The sequence below is a fragment of the Spea bombifrons genome, chromosome 10 (genome assembly GCF_027358695.1).
Source record: "Spea bombifrons isolate aSpeBom1 chromosome 10, aSpeBom1.2.pri, whole genome shotgun sequence".
Taxonomy (NCBI): domain Eukaryota; kingdom Metazoa; phylum Chordata; class Amphibia; order Anura; family Pelobatidae; genus Spea; species Spea bombifrons.
The window spans coordinates 20,828,643-20,846,992 of NC_071096.1; the positions used below are offsets into that span (position 1 = coordinate 20,828,643).

The window sequence follows — 18,350 nt, forward strand, 5'->3', positions numbered from 1 at the left end:
TGGGATGGTGGCTAGGTTTTGTATTCCGAAACTTTATTTGAAGAGATATTGACAATTAAAAGACGTGAGTAAAGCATGAGAAATACTTCAGATGGCTGGAGAGACGCACAGACTAGTGGAAACGCGACTAGATGCCACGGATAAATATAATATATCTTACCCTTCCCAGTTTCCATAAAAGAGCGAATACATAATTTATTGTAACTCTATTGTGGCAGCATTCATTTGTTGAAATTTTTGTCACTCAATCTAACCCCTTATGCATTTTGGACGGGATTGATTGCAGTGGAAACACGTCCATAAAGTATCTTGCTTTAGGTAGGGCAGTCACCTTCACTTTATGTGTCTTGGGGATTAAAGAGCAGGTATCATCTCCTGTCTGGCGCAAAAAGGGCCATCACTATGCAAGGGCAAAGATGGTGGTCTCAGCTCCTGCAGAGCCTCCTAGCAATTATTGTTAATTGGGGAGCTATTATTCTCTAATTGGTTTGCAGCATGGGAATGTAGTGTCACATTTATTACGGTAATATCTCGGACTCACAGGTGTATTTTTCAACTTGGCCACAATCATTACATGTACAAAAACATTATTTTCTTACATAAACAAACCCTTTCTCATAAAAATGTATATTTTCTTTATTCTTTTTATACAAAGACAATTGACATAGTTCAATTATTATACTCAGATTATAATAAGTAGTTCAAGAAGAAGAACAGAAAGAACACAAATTCTATAAATAGTATATCGCTCCCATTTAATTATATTTTCACTTCTTTCCCCTCTATCTCTATCCTGCCTCTCAGGGGCAACTGGTTGTAGTATATACATCTTTATGTTTATTAATTACATGTTTAACTGAAAGTTTGTTCTCTTAGTTATTTTGTTAATCAGATCACACCACACTAAGTACTTTCTTTTGTTATTTAGTTATTGACTCACAATACCTCTTTAGTTAATATAGAACTTGTCTCCTATTTTTGCACAGGAGGGCAAGGGGGTCTTTCTCTAACTTCTTGCTACACTGAGTTTACTTGCTATCAAATTTTTGTAATTAAAGTTCTATCAGCGTAAGACATGAAGCTGTAGGGGACATAGTTCAAATAAATGTACAGCAGATATTCTTCTTCAAACCAAATAATAAAAACACAACACATAAATTGGATGAATCAGGCCGTGGACTTTTATTTAGTTTTACCATCACATACAAATAACTTTCAATTATAACTTGAAACTTTATAACTGATACATATATAAACAAAAACTCCAGCCCTTGGAACAAGCCCCAGAGCACATCTTAAAAACACATCATCTTGCCAACCGCTCCATATAAGCCAGCTGGCATAACTCAAATATCAGTTCACCCCATAAAATTATAGGGTAACCATACTCTAATAATCTTCATCTTCATTAACTCGTCCATCTTCAGCTTACCGCTTTGCCACTGCTCGCCAGCCTCAAGGACAGTGCAGTATCGGCTAGGCGGTGCGCCAGGTAAGTAAACTAGCCCCCTCATCAGCCCTCTATTTATACTTAGTTTTCCCGCCCTTAGCGCAGCGCGAGATAGGGTGAGGCACACCTAAACACAGCGCGAGGCACCCACGAGACGGCTCGAGGCAGCCAAAAAGGCGGCAAAGCGCTAGCGCAGGCGCAAAGCACACTTTGCATATATTACATTTTTTTTTATTTTTTTATAAACTCTGACGTTTCCATGACCCTATTTCCATTAAAGTCAATTGCATATTAACCTCTACCTATTTGTGCAGGCTTTATCATTCTTGAGAGACCTAAATGTAATAAAATGGTTTCTGAGGTTCGGGGGAGTACTATCTCAATCTGTCATCCCATTAGCTTTTAATTATAGGGCATTGCCACCAAATTTGCAGAAAACTCCCTCCTGTCTGACCATATCTCCAGCAATTATCTGGTGTTCCAGGATAAATCTTAGAGATTGTGGAGGGTGCCGTGTACCACCAATTGGACTTCTCTCAGGTTTAAGCAGTGGACTATGCTTCCCATGTGTGCCAAAGCTCCATTCCATTCTTGTGTACCTATGCTTTTGCGTACAAGTCATTTTCCCAGTTATTAATAGATACTAGCACGTGTTCTATTAAATTCCTTCTACATATTTCAACACTGATACAAAACACTAATATCAGATTCTCTCGTTATTAATGTCTCCAGCATTGTTACCCCTTTAGAGAAGGTAAGTCATTAAATTTCCCTGGGTAATATTTAATTATTTGATACAAAAACATTTTTTGGTAAGTACTTTTCCATTACCAATATTTGAAAGGGTTTTATCTTGTAATATTTGCTATCTTAAGAATATCCTTCTGTACCCTGGCATTCAGATTCAAGTCTTGAATATTCTGTGCCTCTATCACTAAGGGTAATTCACAGAGTATTCATCGATGGATCCTCATCTTCATTCCCAATGTTTGCCAGAATTCTAAAATATTACCTACTATGATAGAACTTTTGAACCTCTCGCTAGTCTTTTCCAAAATGCTGCTGGTAAATCAGAATTGCTACACAATTCGGTTTCAATTATATACCAGCCTTTATTCTTATGATACCGTGTGTGCGTTATTATAGCTTGTGAGAGCATGCTTGCTTCTAAGTAAGTATTGCATTCTGGGAACCACATTCCCTTCTTTTCTGGTTTTTGGACCGGGGTAGTAAGGCTCCTTTAAACGTTGCTAGGTCTTCTTTAGTAACATTCACCACAAGAGCCACCAATTTGTCAATATTCAACCTGTAATTGAACAGGAAACTATATCTGTCAATCTCAATGGACCGGTGACTGGTATTAAAATAGCATCCGCATAGAGGTTAAGCTTCAATGACTTTCTCACCACTTTTGATGTGGGGAAAATTTTATTTCCATCATTAACCATTATTGCTAGAGCTAAAACCTCGACAGTTAATACATACAGCAACCCTGTCTTGTCCCTTAGAGACAGGGAACCATTCTGACATAAAACCACCACCCCTTATCTTTATGGTTGCCATAATGGCATTAAAGATATTGCCTCTAAACCCAAATTTGTCCAGTGTGTTTTTTTTCCATAAAGAGCCAGGGCACTCGATCCAAAGCTTTTTCAGCATCTAAGGCCAGTACTAGTAAAGTATATTTAGTTTTCTTTATTGCATCTAAAATGAACGGATGATCCTCCTTTCACAAAGCCGACCTGATCTGGGTTAATCAGCGATGGAATGACTTCCCCAGTTCTCCTTGCCAAGATTGAGGGATTCAGTTTTATGTCTGTATTTAATAGGAATATAGGCCTATAATTTACTATCTATGACGGATCTTTGCCCTGTTTATGGATGGGTACTATGTCAGCCTGAACCATCTACTTAGGGACACAGTTTGCAGCTATTATTCCATTAAACATCCTGGCCAAATGATCTGAGAGTTCAGTTTTAAGCAATTTATAATATGAATTATTGAACCTATCTGGGCCTGATGATTTCTTTTTTTTTGTAAGTTTTCAATAGCTCTTTCAACCTCATTCCTTTCGATTGGGAGGTTAAGCAAGTCCAACTTTTCTTGGGGAATAACAGGGATTTCTATTTTCTCACAATTCTCCTCTCCCTCTCTAGGACCCTGGTCAGGAAGATTATAAAGTGAATGATAACATTTATTAAACGCCTCCCCCATCTTAACTGGTGACAACATTGTTTTCAATAATACAGCTTACAAGTCTGTTTGCTTTTAATTTTGTTGGTAAGTAAATTACCTGCTTTATTAGTGTTATAATAGTTTTTCCTGTAGCAGATTTCTCCATCTGAAGCATCATTTCAGAAAGTAAAGTCTGTGCATGGATTGTGTGAATTTTCCTACTTCAGCAGTGTTCAGTGTTCTTTTCAGGAGTCTTCAACCTTTGTAGGGCCCTGTAGTGCAGGCAAAATAGCCTGAATAGAGGCTGACAGAAGTCCGATAAACCCGGCAAGATCCCTGAGGGAAACTAACTGACGGCTGTGTAGTCTCCGAATCTCCTTCTTGATGGATGTCACCTTGGTAGGAGGCAACCGGAGAACCGCCTTCACGGAGTCCAACGTGAAGCCAAGAAACTGATGAAACTGAGATCCTGGAAAAGGGCACCGTGAGGGACGTATGCCAGGGTAGACTCTCCCTGTCGTGTGCAATGAGGAGCACGTCGTCCAGATAAATATTGGAACGAACGCCCCGTGCGCGAAGGAACTCCAAGCCGGTTTCAAAAGCTTTTTGAAGCACCTGTGTGCGGAGCTGAGACCGAATGGGAGGCACGTGAATTGCCAAAGATGCCCCTGCCAACGAAACTGAAGGTATCTCCTGTTGTCCGGATGGATGGGGACCGTAAGATAGGCGTCCTTCAGATCTAGTCACGTGAACCAATGGTTCTTGTGCAGAAGGTCGTGCAGAAGATGGATTCCCTCCATCTTGGAATGTCTGCACAGGACATGTGAGTTGATAACAGGGCGAAACTTCCCCGATTTCTTGCGCACCAAGAAAATGCTGCTAAGGAAACAAGGAGGGCCAGCAAAGCATTCGATTGCCTCCTTGTCGTGCAGAGAGGATAGTTCCAAATGGACTAGGGCCCTGTCGCCGTGCGCTAGACGAGGAGGGAAAGGAGGGAAAAATTGATGGGGAGGGGAACCGAACTCTATCCAGAACCCTAACACGGTCTGTAGAACCCAAGGATCAGAGGTAAGGTTGGACCACGTATAGGAAAAATGACCTAGTCTGCCCGGCAAGGAATAAGGGAAAATATAGGAACAACCCTTACCTGAAGATGTCTTCCCTCGGAAGGATGAGTATCCTCTCCCCCTGGTGGTACCACGTGAGAAAGGGTTTGCAGTAGTGGGACTGGTAGGTCGATGAAGCTTCTGGAAAGAGGGGTATGGAGTCGATGGAGGCTGCTCTGCTGTCAACCCCTCTGCCGGCCAGCTCTGGAGAAAAACCGGTCTCCTGACCGAAACACACGCCTCATGGAGACCTGGGCTTTGTTTAGGGAGGGGAAGAAGACGCTGACATGCTGGTTCAGGTCTTTAAGAAATTTCTCCCGTTAGCTTCCAGGCCCACTTCCTTGGGGGCCAGCTCTGCCAACTTGATGTCTAGTTTGAAGAGAGTGGCCTTGCGAAATGGCACAATTGGCATTGCCAAGGAGGCAGAAAGCCCTCTGAGTTGGACTAGGTGTGTGCGTCTAAAGAGGTGCCATCCGCCAGGGCCTCGTCGGCCATCTGAAATATCTGGGTCAACGGACCCGACACGTGAAGGAGTTTATCCTGCGTCAAGCGTAGCCCCTGCTCAATACCCTTCCTGGGATCCTTCCGATTTTTAGTAAGGAAGGTCACGAAGGACTGATCGAACTCCGGGGTGTTAGACACCTTGGCTGGTAACGTGGGGCGCAGGCATTCAGATCTCAGCCGTTGATGGACCTCCTTGTCTAAGGGGCGACGCAGCCAGAATTTGAGGAACTCCGCAATATGCGCAGATGGAGTCCCCTCTGCAGAGCGTGGGTGAAGAAGAGCTCTCAGGTCAAATAAGGGAATGCCCAATTAATCCGTAATTTCAAAGGCTGGTCTGGCACGGTGGCCGTAGATTTGCTGTTCTTCGAAACAGCATTGCGCCCGACTTCTGCAAGGGGTGGTGAGCCAAGCCCCGAAGAGCCAGAGTGATATTCGTCCAGCACCTCGTACTTGGCCACCAAATCTGTGGTCGGAGAGGTGGTAGGTTCTAGAACAGCTGGAAGGGAGACAGCCCTAGGTCTCTTCAGAGGACCTTTGCCAGCAACAGAGGGAACAGATGTTCCCCCCCCAGAGCCCCTTGAAAGGATTGTCTGGATCCGTCGAGGAAAAAGAGCCACCTGCCTCTGAATCCTCGCGTAAAAGCCTGTGAATCTCAGATTCATCTGCCATCCTACCTCCAATGTGTTTCTGTTCCAGGAAACGGGGGTCACCCGTCAAGCGTGAGGGTCATCCACTAATATAACGTCGGCAAGTCAGTAACGGGGGTCACCCCAGATTGAGGGCACAGCAAGTGGGAGGAGGGGGTCACCCGCAGAGCCAACACAGAGTAGCAACAGGGGTAGCCTGTAGCTTTATAGGTGGACCGAGGCCCTAATTAGGTAGTAAATGTAAGGGGGGCTCACCCACAATATAGAGGGTCCTAGGGATACACTAGATGGCAAGGTTTGATGGACAGAGGGGTCATCTCTAATAATAAAAGCCAAATGGCAAGGCCTACATAGAAAGGGGGTCACCCCAATATAACTGTAAAATCCTGTGACAAAACATTTTAAAAAAACAAAATACACCTGGAAAATAAAATGAGGGCAAAAACGAAGCAATAGTGCATAGGCAATAACAAACGCTCCACCAGAGTAGAGTAGAAAAAAACACATAAACAAATAAAAGCCAATAAAAGGAAGACAGTAACCTAAAAATAATGAAGATACAAAAAGTTGCGCGGCGCTAACCGCGCCACACAGCAGGTCTCTGAGATAGAAACCGCTGTGCTGTGCGAGAAAAACCAGACCGCCAGTCCTGAAAAGCGAAGACCATGCGGCCTGACTAAGAGATGAAAGATCCATCTGTGCCGAGAGGGAAAAAAACCACACCACGTGGATGTAAGCAGGCGAAAAAGATCCGCATCGCGCAGAGAGGCTAAAACCCTGAGGACAGGCATGAATATGAGGTAACGGAAACACAGTAATAATAGGAACAATACACCAAGCAGCAGAAAATGAGCAAACCCAAATAATGGAAAATAAAGGTGAAAATACGTGAAAGACTAAATAAATGGAGAAAATAGGTCAAAATAAGTGATAATACAACCAAATTAAAGTCAATAAATAACAAATAATAGAGTAATAATAAAATACCAAAGACAAATTTAAGTATGTAATTGGAAGGTTCTCACCTAGAGGCTAACCAGCAAAGAAAGAGGTGGAGTGGTTGGGACTGATAAATTGTGCTGCTTGTTTTTGATTGGTTGTTTCTTCTTGTTATCGTTAACGCCTTTGCTGCTGGAGGTTAATCAGTGTCACGGAGCTGGATAGTCTGACCGACTACCTCCGCTGACTTGTGCTCCCTTAGCCTGGGACAACACACTCTTTCCCCGGTTTCCCAGTCACTAGCCGAGACTCAGTGTAGGGTATAAACCAAAACGTTAACATAAAACAAGATATTGGGATACAAACCGCCCCCTTAATCTGCCTCCCAGAGACAACAGGGTCAGTAAAGGGATTAACAATACAATAGGGTCCCAACCTCCACTATCTATTACTGGCTGAAATCAGTTCCAACGTTTGGCCGGGGTTAATGTCTGTAGTGGTGGAACTGGGGGAGGGGGGGGACAACATAGTAGTGAACCATGAGGGGGTGTCTGATATTAAAGTAAAACAATGGCGGTCACTCCCTGGTTGCCGATCCTGACTGATTGCCAGGGATAATCCCCTCAGCAAGTGATGGGATGATATCCTGCTTGGCATACATGGGAACTTCTCGGCCCCGGCTACCTGGAGCCTTCCCTTGTGGGACGCGGCCAGGACTGCACACTGACGTCAGCGGGTGGTCCCGCTGATGGTGGGTGGTCCCGCCGACGTCAGTGGGCGGTCCCACTGACATCGGGGGAGTTGCTGCTGACGGCAACGGGACTCACCCCCATTTAATGGAAAAAATGGGCGGGGAGCGGGGCGCTCACCCGTCATTCTCCGGGTCAAACCTGGAGAGTTCTCAGGTATGCTACTAGGGGTAGCCACAGTAGTCTTTACAAAGTCAGGGCCCAAGGAAGAACCAATGACGAAGCCCCTGCTGGCTAACTTTAAGGAACCGTTGCAGCAAACATGGGATTAGCTGACACAAGAAAAAGTGCTGAAGCAATTAAATACTGTTAAGGTAGACAAGGCCCCTGGGCCAGATGGTATACACCCAAGGGTACTGAAGGAGCTAAGCCTAATTCTGGCCCAACCATTATTACTAATTTTAAGGGATTCTTTCAGCTCGGGCATAGTTCCATTAGAGTGGCGCAGGGCAGATGTTGGGCCCATATTTAAAAAGGGATCAAAATCTCAACTGGGCAATTACAGGCCAGTAAGCTTAACAGTGGGGAAATTATTTGAAGGTTTGCTAAAGGTATACATTCAAGATCATATCTTGATCCATAATCCAATTAGTAGAAGTCAACATGGATTTGTGAAAGACCGGTCTTGTCAAACCAACCTATTAGCATTCTATGAAGAAGTTAGTAAAAATATAGACCTGGGGGTGGCTGTAGATGTGATTTATCTGCACTTTTCTAAGGCATTTGATACGGTTCCACATAAAAGGCTACTCTATAAACAGAAATAGGCTTAGGGGCAAATGTTTGTATTTGGATCAGAAATTGGCTAAAAGATAGAATGCAGAGGGTTGTTGTGAATGGATATTTCTCAGCCTGTACGCAGGTATTAAGTGGAGTGCCTCAGGGGTCTGTCCTCGGTCCTCTTCTTTTTAATGTATTTATAAATGATCTCCCAAGATGCATTGAGAGCCATGTCGCAGTTTTTGCTGATGACACAAAATTAGGCCGGGTAATTCAGACTAATCTTGATGTTTCTTCTTTGCAGGAATATTTAGACAGAGTTGGGGACTGGGCGTACAAGTGGCAGATGAGGTTCACTATAGAGAAATGCAAAGTTATGCATTATGGTAAAAATAATAAAAATGCAACCTATTCTTTAAATGGAATATCCTTGGGGGAACTACCAATGAGAAGGACTTGGGAATAACGGTTGACAATGCCAGCAAGCAGCTGCGAGGGTCAATAAGGTTTTCACATGCATAAAAAGAGGTATTGATTCAAGGGAGGAGGATATTATCTTGCCTCTTTATAGGTCATTGGTAAGACCTCACCTTGAATATGCGGTACAATTCTGGGCACCGGTCCTTCAGAGGGACATTATAGAATTAGAAAAAGTGCAAAGGAGGGCTACAAAATTAATAAGGGGATTGTGAGATACTAGTTATGAAGAGACTAAAAAAGTTAAAATTATATACGCTAGAAAAACGGCATCTCAGAGGGGATATGATAACATTATATAAATATATGTAGGGCCAATATAAAGAGCTCTTCAGTGACCTGTTCATTAACAGAAATATACAAAGAACAAGAGGTTACCCTCTGAGACTGGAAGAGCGCAGGTTTCATAGACGTCAAAGGAAGGGATTCTTTACAGTGAGGACAATAAAGGTATGGAATTCACTTCCAAGGGAGGTGGTATTATCCAATACATTAGATGCCTTCAAAAGGGGTCTGGATATTTTCTTAGAAATGCATGACATACAGGGATATAAATAGAATAACATTAATATTTTAGAGCTTCTTGATCCAAGGAGAAATCTGATTGCCTCTTGGAGCCAAGAAGGAATATTTTTTTGCCTGATGGCAGAATTTGAAGTAGGTTACTTAGGGGTTTTATTTGCCTTCTTTTGGATCAAGAATAGGAACGTTAGGTAGAAGGGTTGAACTTGATGGACTTAGGTATTTTTTCAACCTTATGAACTATGTAACTCAGGATCCTTATCAGCATACCTGGGAACTTCTTTGTGTTTCTGCAATTTCCTACAAATTGTCCTCCCCATTTGCAATAGGTATTCAAAACGCTATTCACTCCTCAAAGAACAAAAATGCAGTAGATCACACAACGTGGACTGTAGAGATTTGGCATATTTTGTAAGAGAACATTCCACACTCACACAAGCTCCAGTGCATTTTACCTCATGGAAGTAGTCACCCCATGAAAAGTTGTGGTATTATATCTTCCACAGAAATATAAATAATTTTTGCATCAAAGCAAACTGACATAATGACTGTGGCTTTATTTAATAGATTTAAGAACCAACCCCTTTCAGGATAAATGTGAGGTAACTCCTTCCAGATGTACATGAAATAAGCACCTTCTACCACAACTCTGATCTCTTGGTTATGTAAAGAATGCTCATAAGTCTCAATGAAAATATTGCTGACTGGATGGAATCCTCAGATTATAGAGTATTAACAAGAGATTTAAAAAGGCAGAGGTAGTGCAATGTGAGGAACATAGGGACAAGCAAGGATATGAACAAGACAACACTAGAAGAAGAATAACAAGAAGGAAGACAGCACCAGAACAATAAGATACATTTTACCCGAAGGGATTGAGAGAGCGAGTTAGTAGGAGATAAAGTGAAAAGTATAACTGTAAAGGAGTAAGAAGAAAAGCAATTATTTAAAAGGAGGAAAAAAAGAAAAGAATTTACAGGTAATGGAGCTGCACTACCCTGAATTTGAGAAGATGTTCCCTTTGTAAATAGAAGCCATCAAAATGTGACATAATTTTATCAAGAAAGCAGCATACTATGTAACTGGATAATTTATTTTTGTAATTTCGTAATATTCTCATTTCCACCTGCGTACAAGCTAACTATATTACTACATTCTGCTCTCTGTGCTAGATAGTTTCAGTTTATTGAAGGGCATCTTTGATACTCTTTGGTAATTCTTATGTTTCTTTAAAAATGGCAGTTCTACCCAAGTTTATAAAGACAAGGTGTAACTATATATGTATACCCTAGTAAATTGCACAATTTACTAGGGTATACATATATAGTTATCAGAATCTATCTATGAAGCAATATTATGCAATCGTGGACTGGATAACAGTGAAAACAGTGGTTTAAAACACTCTTGTGTAACTATGATAAATGTAGGTTAGTGAGTGGTTTTCCTGGCAATATTATAATACCAACCTTTTATGTTATATTGGTGAAACAAAAAGTGAAACAGCAAATATTGTAACAAAATAAAATATATATAAAAAAACACAATTATAAAAGCAACACCAGAAATTATTCATGCCAGTTTTCTTGCATTGAGTCAGAAAAACCTCAGATGAGTAGAGAAATGATGATGTCCTGGTGTTGAGGTTTTTCTTCTGCTAGCATAATATAGTATCTATAGATGTGAGTATGTTTTGTTTTTCTTTAGGAGTTCAGCATGTTCCTGGCAGGTCTCTTTGGCTGGAATGATGCAGAAGGATCTGTAATGAAGCTGGCACCACGAAGCAGTGCAGAGTTAGTCACAGAGACCCTGATGTTAGAACTAGGCTCTCACATAAAGCGCTCAGAGAGACAGCAACGAGAACGTCTAATTGAGTATCGTCGTGTCAAAAGTGGAGTGGACTACACGTGGCTGGCGTCTTTTCCACGCCAAGGCTTTGAACTTAGTCCAGGAGATGAGCTGGAATTAAGGGATATTTGCTCCAAAATCTCTCCATCGCAGTGTGGACCTGTTATACTCAGGTACTATAGTATCCCCACCCTAAATTCAGATGATTTATTCTTTAATTCTCCATTAATAACAAGAAAATAATATTTTATTGTGTTAGTCTCAATTAAACATAATTAATTCAGGGGCCTATATAAATATATTGGGCTTGATATAGCCCAATATAGCCAAAAAGTAGATATCATGAAAAAGCAGATTGCACCCATATTTGAATTTGGACAGGTTGAATAGCGAGCAATGCATTTTCCAGCACTATTTAGACAATTTACAGTTTAGACAGTGTAGTTGGGTTATTATGCTGAATCTGATTAAGCAGTTTAACATGGCTATTATGCAATAATTTGTCTTAGCTCACAAAGGGCTTTGGATATGTTCGTATACCCATGTGGACACTTGTCTACATATAAATTGAACTATCATTACAACTTTTAGCGTTCTCATTTGAGACAGAAAGCATAATTATATGTAAACTAAGAAACATAACACCTATTGTTCCCTGTAGTGGCACCAGGTTAGGTATTCGTCCTGATTTTGGAAACACCTCAAATGCCATGGTATGTCATTTTTTTTTGTTTTTTTTTTACACATAGCGGTTAAAATTGGATCATGTACATCCACTTTTTCAGTTTTTTTATTTTAGTTATTTTTTACTCTAAATCTATGGATCTGGTCTGTGAAATTACCAAATAGGCCTCCCCTTTTTTACTCACCCAGCTGTCTTCTTTGCCCATATTACCCTCACGATCAGCGTGAGGCAGTGTTGAGAGACATTGGCACTGTGCATGCATTATAACGGCTCCTATTGGTTGCTGCTGGTCTGCCTGGGTCTCCAGACAGCTACAAACCCTAACTTTAACAAAGGCTGTCTGAGCCAATCAACAACAATCAGTAACTTAAAGGGGATCTGCTGTTGTAATGGCTCAAATTCATTAATTACATAGTAACATAGTTCATAAGGTTGAAAAAAGACCAAAGTCCATCAAGTTCAACCTATATACATATTGTGTCCCTACTGTGTTGATCCAGAGGAAGGCAAAAAACCCTTATGAAGCAGATGCCAATTGCCCCATACCAGGGGGGAAATTCCTTCCCGACTCCAAATATGGCAATCAGAATAAATCCCTGGATCAACGTTCTGTCCCTAATATCCTTTTATTGAGTTTACCATTACCACTTCCTCTGGCAGAGAGTTCCATAATCTCACCGCTCTTACTGTAAAGAACCCCCGTCTGTGCTGGTGTAGAAACCTTCTTTCCTCCAGCCGTAGAGGATGTCCCCTTGTTATAGATACAGTCCTGGGTATAAATAGGTCCTGGGAGTGATCTCTGTACTGCCCCCTTATATATTTATACATAGTTATTAAGTCCCCCCTAAGCCGTCTTTTTTCCAAACTAAATAACCCTAATTCTGATAATCTTTCTGGGTGCTGTAGTCCTCCCATTCCCCTTATTACTCTGGTTGCCCGTCTTTGAACCCTCTCCAGCTCCACTATATCTTTCTTGTACACTGATGCCCAATTCAGTTCATTAATTAAAATACCTATAGCCTAGGACGAGATACAGCTCTGACTATGGCTCAAATATAACACCTTTAAATTGCAATGCAGTGGTGTGAGAAAACAAAATGTTAGTGTCCTGAAAAAAAATGATCAGGGAGATCTACTGTTTTGTACATTGAAACGTGTTTTTCAGGCCAAGGCTGACTACGCCAGTGAAACATGTTATTCAACCACCAATGACAAAAGGGAGATCTAAACTTCTCTGGCACAAATATGGATTGCATGCTCCCTCGCACCATTTGCTGATGCTTTTCAAATATTCACTAACTTATCTTGTACTTACAGTTAATATTCCTTCTGAGCCTATTCGGACATATCAGCTTTTGCCACAAGGCTTTAATAAACTATTGTACAATCATGCATATCAGATCATAAAGGTCAGTGGGCTACAATACAGGTAGCTGCCCAGGAAAGCAGGACAGTGCCCCAAAACTGACATGGTGCCATGAAAACTAGGGAGGCAACTAAACATGATATAGTTTATATTTTAGGGTCTAGATTTCTTTTGATTTCTTCCTGATACTTTCCACTTGAACAGGTTCAGGAGGTTGATGCTAGAGTTTGAGCCAGAGGGTGCTGAGATCCCACGTCTTTTCCGGTCGGTACTTCATGATTTTGTGGTTCAGGAGGAAGAGCAACAGAAAAAGAAGCTGGAGGGACCATGGGAGAAAAGGAGAAGAGCCAAAAGTTTGGCAACATTCAGCTTTAAGCCACCTCGTCTTCGGGTCAACCCCTTCCAGCTAGAAGATACCCATGGCTCAGATACAGAGAGTGAACTGGCTGCATCTGGAAGAGCAAGAAGCAAGAGTATGCCAGAGTTCAGCACCACAGGGGAGGTACACTGAGGATATAATTTGCGTAACTAATTTCCTGCACAGACATGTTCCAAATACTGGGTACCCAGATCCTTACAGCCTGCATATGGTATTTAGGGAACATGTTATATCTAAAGCACAAAACCTAAAAATAGGATTGAAAAATATGAATTTTTACTACATGTCCTCAATTGGCTAGATTGCTACCACTACCAGTTGTGTGCAGTTTTGCTGATGTGCCTTTTTTCCAGCAGAGGCACTGACTCTAACAATATCAGCACCTCTTGTGTGGGACTGATGTCACAAAGATACTGAGCTTGTATTGACGGCTAATAAAAATACAAATTAAGAGGTATTCATATATCATCAATGAAATATAGAGATTTGGAAAGGGAAATGATTTCTCCATTTCAACAGCTCACGTGTTTCTCTACAGATCAGTTATTACTGAGCTTTGTTTTAGTAAATAGAGAGGTTTTGCTGATGCATCTAAAAAATCCCATTTAGCTCCATTTCTGGAGCACGGAACCTGTTGATTATACATTTGTTTCATGCACTTGGCTCTTCTCACTCAGATGTACAGACATCCTACTCTAGTGTTCACATGCCAAAGGGCACTAATTGCATTACGTTGACTTAATTAAATTGCTATATTTGATGAGTATCTCACCTAGCAAATGAACACAATATTTGCTATTTTTTGCGACAGTTTGGATTGACTACAAAACACTGCTGCTATATTTCATATGGTATCAAAAGGATGCAGTAAAATAGCATGGATTTGCTTTGCAGCTTTATCATTCACTTTTTATTATACATTTGAATGCAAATATATACCTGTATATTTGTGAAATTATTAATTTATGTTCATTAATGTGCACAGTAACTATATATGTAATATAAAACACAATACAAATAAGCATTACCCAAATGTCATTGTACAAATTATATAAAGCAATATTTTCATATTAAAATAATTATATATCAAAAGTATAAGTATATATCAAAAGTATAACTGCTGCAGATTTGTCATCTGCAAGTAATTTAAAATGAATTTTTCAACCTGCAAAAAAATAAAAATTAAATTACTTTTAGGAGAAGCTGCATCTTGTGTACTCCAGAGCAATGCCCGCTCTGTGATGTGTGTTTTCTCATTACTGATTAAAGCAGCCAATCATTGACTCCTGTTGAAATCAATGGGAGCATTCTCTACAAATTCACGTAGCAGTTCTTGTTAGACAACCAACATGGGACCAGCGTGGCAGCTCACTGGTGGTAGGCAGATAGCAGGAGAAATGTCAGGTTGAACCCCTATCCTTCAAGCATGTGAGATGAGGAGAAAGGAAAGAGTCAAATGCATTATGAACACCTGACCACCACCATACCATACGTATATGGGCTTCTTGGACACAGCATTCTGAAACCATGGCTATTACTCTTCTGGGAAGGCTATCCACAAGATTTGCAAGTGTGTCTGTGGGATTTGGGAGTGTATCCATTTGGTCAAAAAAGCAATTAGCAATCCATTTCATTCCAAAGGTGTCAAATGTAATTAAGGTAGGACTTTGTGCACATCACTCAAGTTTCTCCACATCAAACTTATCAAACCATGTCTTTAAACTTTGTGCACATGAACACAGTCATGGGAAAGGGTCTTCCCAAACTGCTGTCACAATGTTGGAAGCATACAACTGTCTAAAATGTCTTTGCATAGTGTAGTATTAGCATTTTCCTTTACTGTAACTAAGGGTCTACCAAAAACCTTGAAAAACAGTTACAGACCATTACCCCTCCTCTACCAAACTTTACAGTAGATACTATGTATTTTGGTACTTTGCATCCTCCTGGTATCTGCCAAACTTAGATTAATCTATCAGACTTCCAATGAAGCATGATTCATTACTTCAGAGAACAGGCTTCCACCAATCCAGAGTTCAGTGGCAGTATGCCTTACACCACTCCTGCTGACATTTGACACTATACATAATAAACTTTGGCTTGTGTGCAGCTGCTCAGCCATGGAAACCCAATTTATGAAGCTCCCGATGCACAATGCTTGTGCTGATGTTGCTTCCAAAGGCAGTTTGGAACTCTGTAGTAAGTGATGCTTAAGTGGACAAACTGATTAGATCTCTGGCAGAGGCATAGATGGGCGGACAGTATGAGGGAGGGCTGTGGGAGCTAGGTTATTTAGGGTAGTTTTTCCCCTACCTCAGGAGTCATTTTACTTTACCTCTTCAGAAGCAGTTTCTGTGTGCTACTGAGTGATGCCTAAGGATGTGGAGGGGATCCAGGCAGCCCTGAGGGCTGAGGCTCAGGTGGACGATGCCAGGCAGCTACAGGCTTCCTTGGAGGTTTTGGTGCTGGAGGGAAGGCACGGAGGCGTCATTCACGTCCACTCGCCATATTGAACCCAGGAGCAGGTGCTCGGGTCCGCTATTGGAGCAGGAATGCAGGCACTGAGGTGTGCACGAGCCGTGTGTGCAGCCCACTTTGCCCAATCAGGCCTCTGGCGGGAGCATAAGTCATAGGCCACGGCGAGGCCTGCAACGGAAGGATCCAGCAACCCCAGACTGTCAGAAGTTCCAGGGCAGCCCTTGCAACTCTCCATGATCCTTCCAGAGGAGGTAAGTGGGCTGCAGGGCAAGCAACAAAGGGTTTCACGCTTGCCTCTGGTGTCCCACAGATGAAGGCTGTCCCTGGAGAAGTGTAAGAGTGGGTCTTCTGATGGTGAGGAGAGTCATGGCAGCCCCACTCTATCGCTGTTTTTGGGGACTGGACGTGCAAGTGGCAGATAAAGTTCAACATAGATAAATGGAAAGTTATGCATTATGGTAAAAATTATACAAATGCAACCTATACTATTAATGGACTATCCTTGGTGAAAACTACCAATGAGAAGGGCTTAAGAATAATGGTAGACAACAGACTTAACAACAATGCCAGCAAGCAGCTGGAAGGGCCAATAAGGTTTTGGCATGCATAAAACAAGGCATTGATTCACAGGAGGAGGACATCATCTTGCCTCTTTACAGGGCAATGGTAAGAAAATGCGGTACAATTCTGGGCACCGTTCCCTAAAAAGAACATTATGAAACTAGAAAAAGTGCAAAGGAGGGCTACAAAATTAATAAGGGAATTGGAAGATACTAGAGAGAGACTAAAAAAGTTAAAACTATATTATTATATTCACTGGAAAACGGCTTCTTAGAGGGGATATCATAAGATTATATAATATATGAAGGCCAATATAAAGAGCTATTCAGTGACCTGTTCATTAACAGAAATGTACAAAGAACAAGAGGTCACCCTCTGCGACTGGAAGAGCGGTGATTTCATAGGCTACAAAGGAAGGGATTCTTTACATTAAGGACAATAAAGGTATGGAATTCACTGCCAAGGGAGGTGGTGTTATCAAATACATTAGATGCCTTCAAAAGGGGTCTGCATATTTTTTTAGAAAGGCATGACATACGGGTCTATAAATAGAATTAATATTTTAGAGCTTCTTGATCCAAGGAGAAATCTGGGATTTTTCCCCTTGATAGCACTATGTACTATATAACTGACATGTAACTTTTGCCGAGTCCTGGCATTAGGCCTACTATTTCAAGGGGAGGGCTAGGAATTCACCTGTGTCTTCTTTACAGGTCCCGGTTGGTGCATATATACCTGTCTGGCATGTCTTGCGGGAAGGCATTGTTCAGGGTGAGTGGGGACTCAGACCCCCGGGCATGGGGGCAGGGGTGACCTTTGGTTAGTGGTGACACAGGAGAGGGTACTAGTGAGGTGGTGCAGGGGTTGGTCGTGGTGGCTCTGAGTCAATGGTGTGCTTGACTGCGCTTGACTCAGGCGGTTGCTGAGGTAGTGCACGCCCTGCGTACATTTGCTGGTCAGGGCCACTGGGTTTTCACGTTAAGCAGAAAGTTTGCCCTCCTGCCTCTGGAAGATGAAACTCCTCCAGACAAGAGAAGTACCAGTACAGGAAAATACCAAAGACGTTTGGGAACTGGATCTAGGCATTTTCCATATTGGCCAATGTTATTGGTGAGAAGGCATCAGAAAAGTGATTGGCTTGACCTCATATGTAATGCCTGGGGTCTGGGTTGGTGGAGATATAATAAGCAGTTCTGCCAATGGCTGGTGGTTCACCTGTCCAAGAGTCGGGATCAAATGGGCATAAGACTGTGGTTAGTCATAATGACGTGGCTGTCCAGCAGTGGGCAGGCTGCTGTTAGTTCTCCCAGAACTCCGCCTCTGGACCCGTCCAGCCATGCCCCCATTGATACAGACAGGAGGAACGCCACTGGACCGGGAGTGGGTAAGTACAAAATACCGGGGATCAATGCTCCGTCGGGCATCATGATGCCGGACGGCAGCAATGTCCCCAGACACCTCCTTGAAACCTCGATGCCGGCGATCGGGGACCCGACCATCCGCATCGAGGGAGACATCCGTCACCCCCGTTAATGGCTGCTCGCGAGCGGTCCTCTGCCCGCGAGCACCCGACACTGAGGGAGAGATCGTGACATTACCCCCCTCTCCAGGGCCAGCCGTAGGCCGACAATTCCCGGGTTTATCAGGAAATTTCTTATAGAAACGTTTGAGCAACGTTGGAGCATGAAGATCTCTATGAGAAATCCAAGATCTCTCCTCAGGACCATAACCTTTCCAATGAACCAG

At 42.2% G+C, this 18,350-nt stretch overlaps 1 protein-coding gene across 1 annotated transcript; it reads left to right on the forward strand.

Annotated features, from left to right (window-relative positions):
* Positions 1-9,863: 9,863 nt before the first annotated feature.
* On the forward strand, positions 9,864-14,033 carry LOC128467033 (protein RD3-like). Its single transcript, XM_053448537.1, has 3 exons — positions 9,864-10,269; positions 10,995-11,308; positions 13,391-14,033. Exons 2-3 carry the CDS (start codon positions 11,004-11,006, stop codon positions 13,695-13,697), a joined length of 612 nt encoding a protein of 203 aa, XP_053304512.1. The 5' UTR covers positions 9,864-10,269; positions 10,995-11,003; the 3' UTR covers positions 13,698-14,033.
* Positions 14,034-18,350: the final 4,317 nt, after the last annotated feature.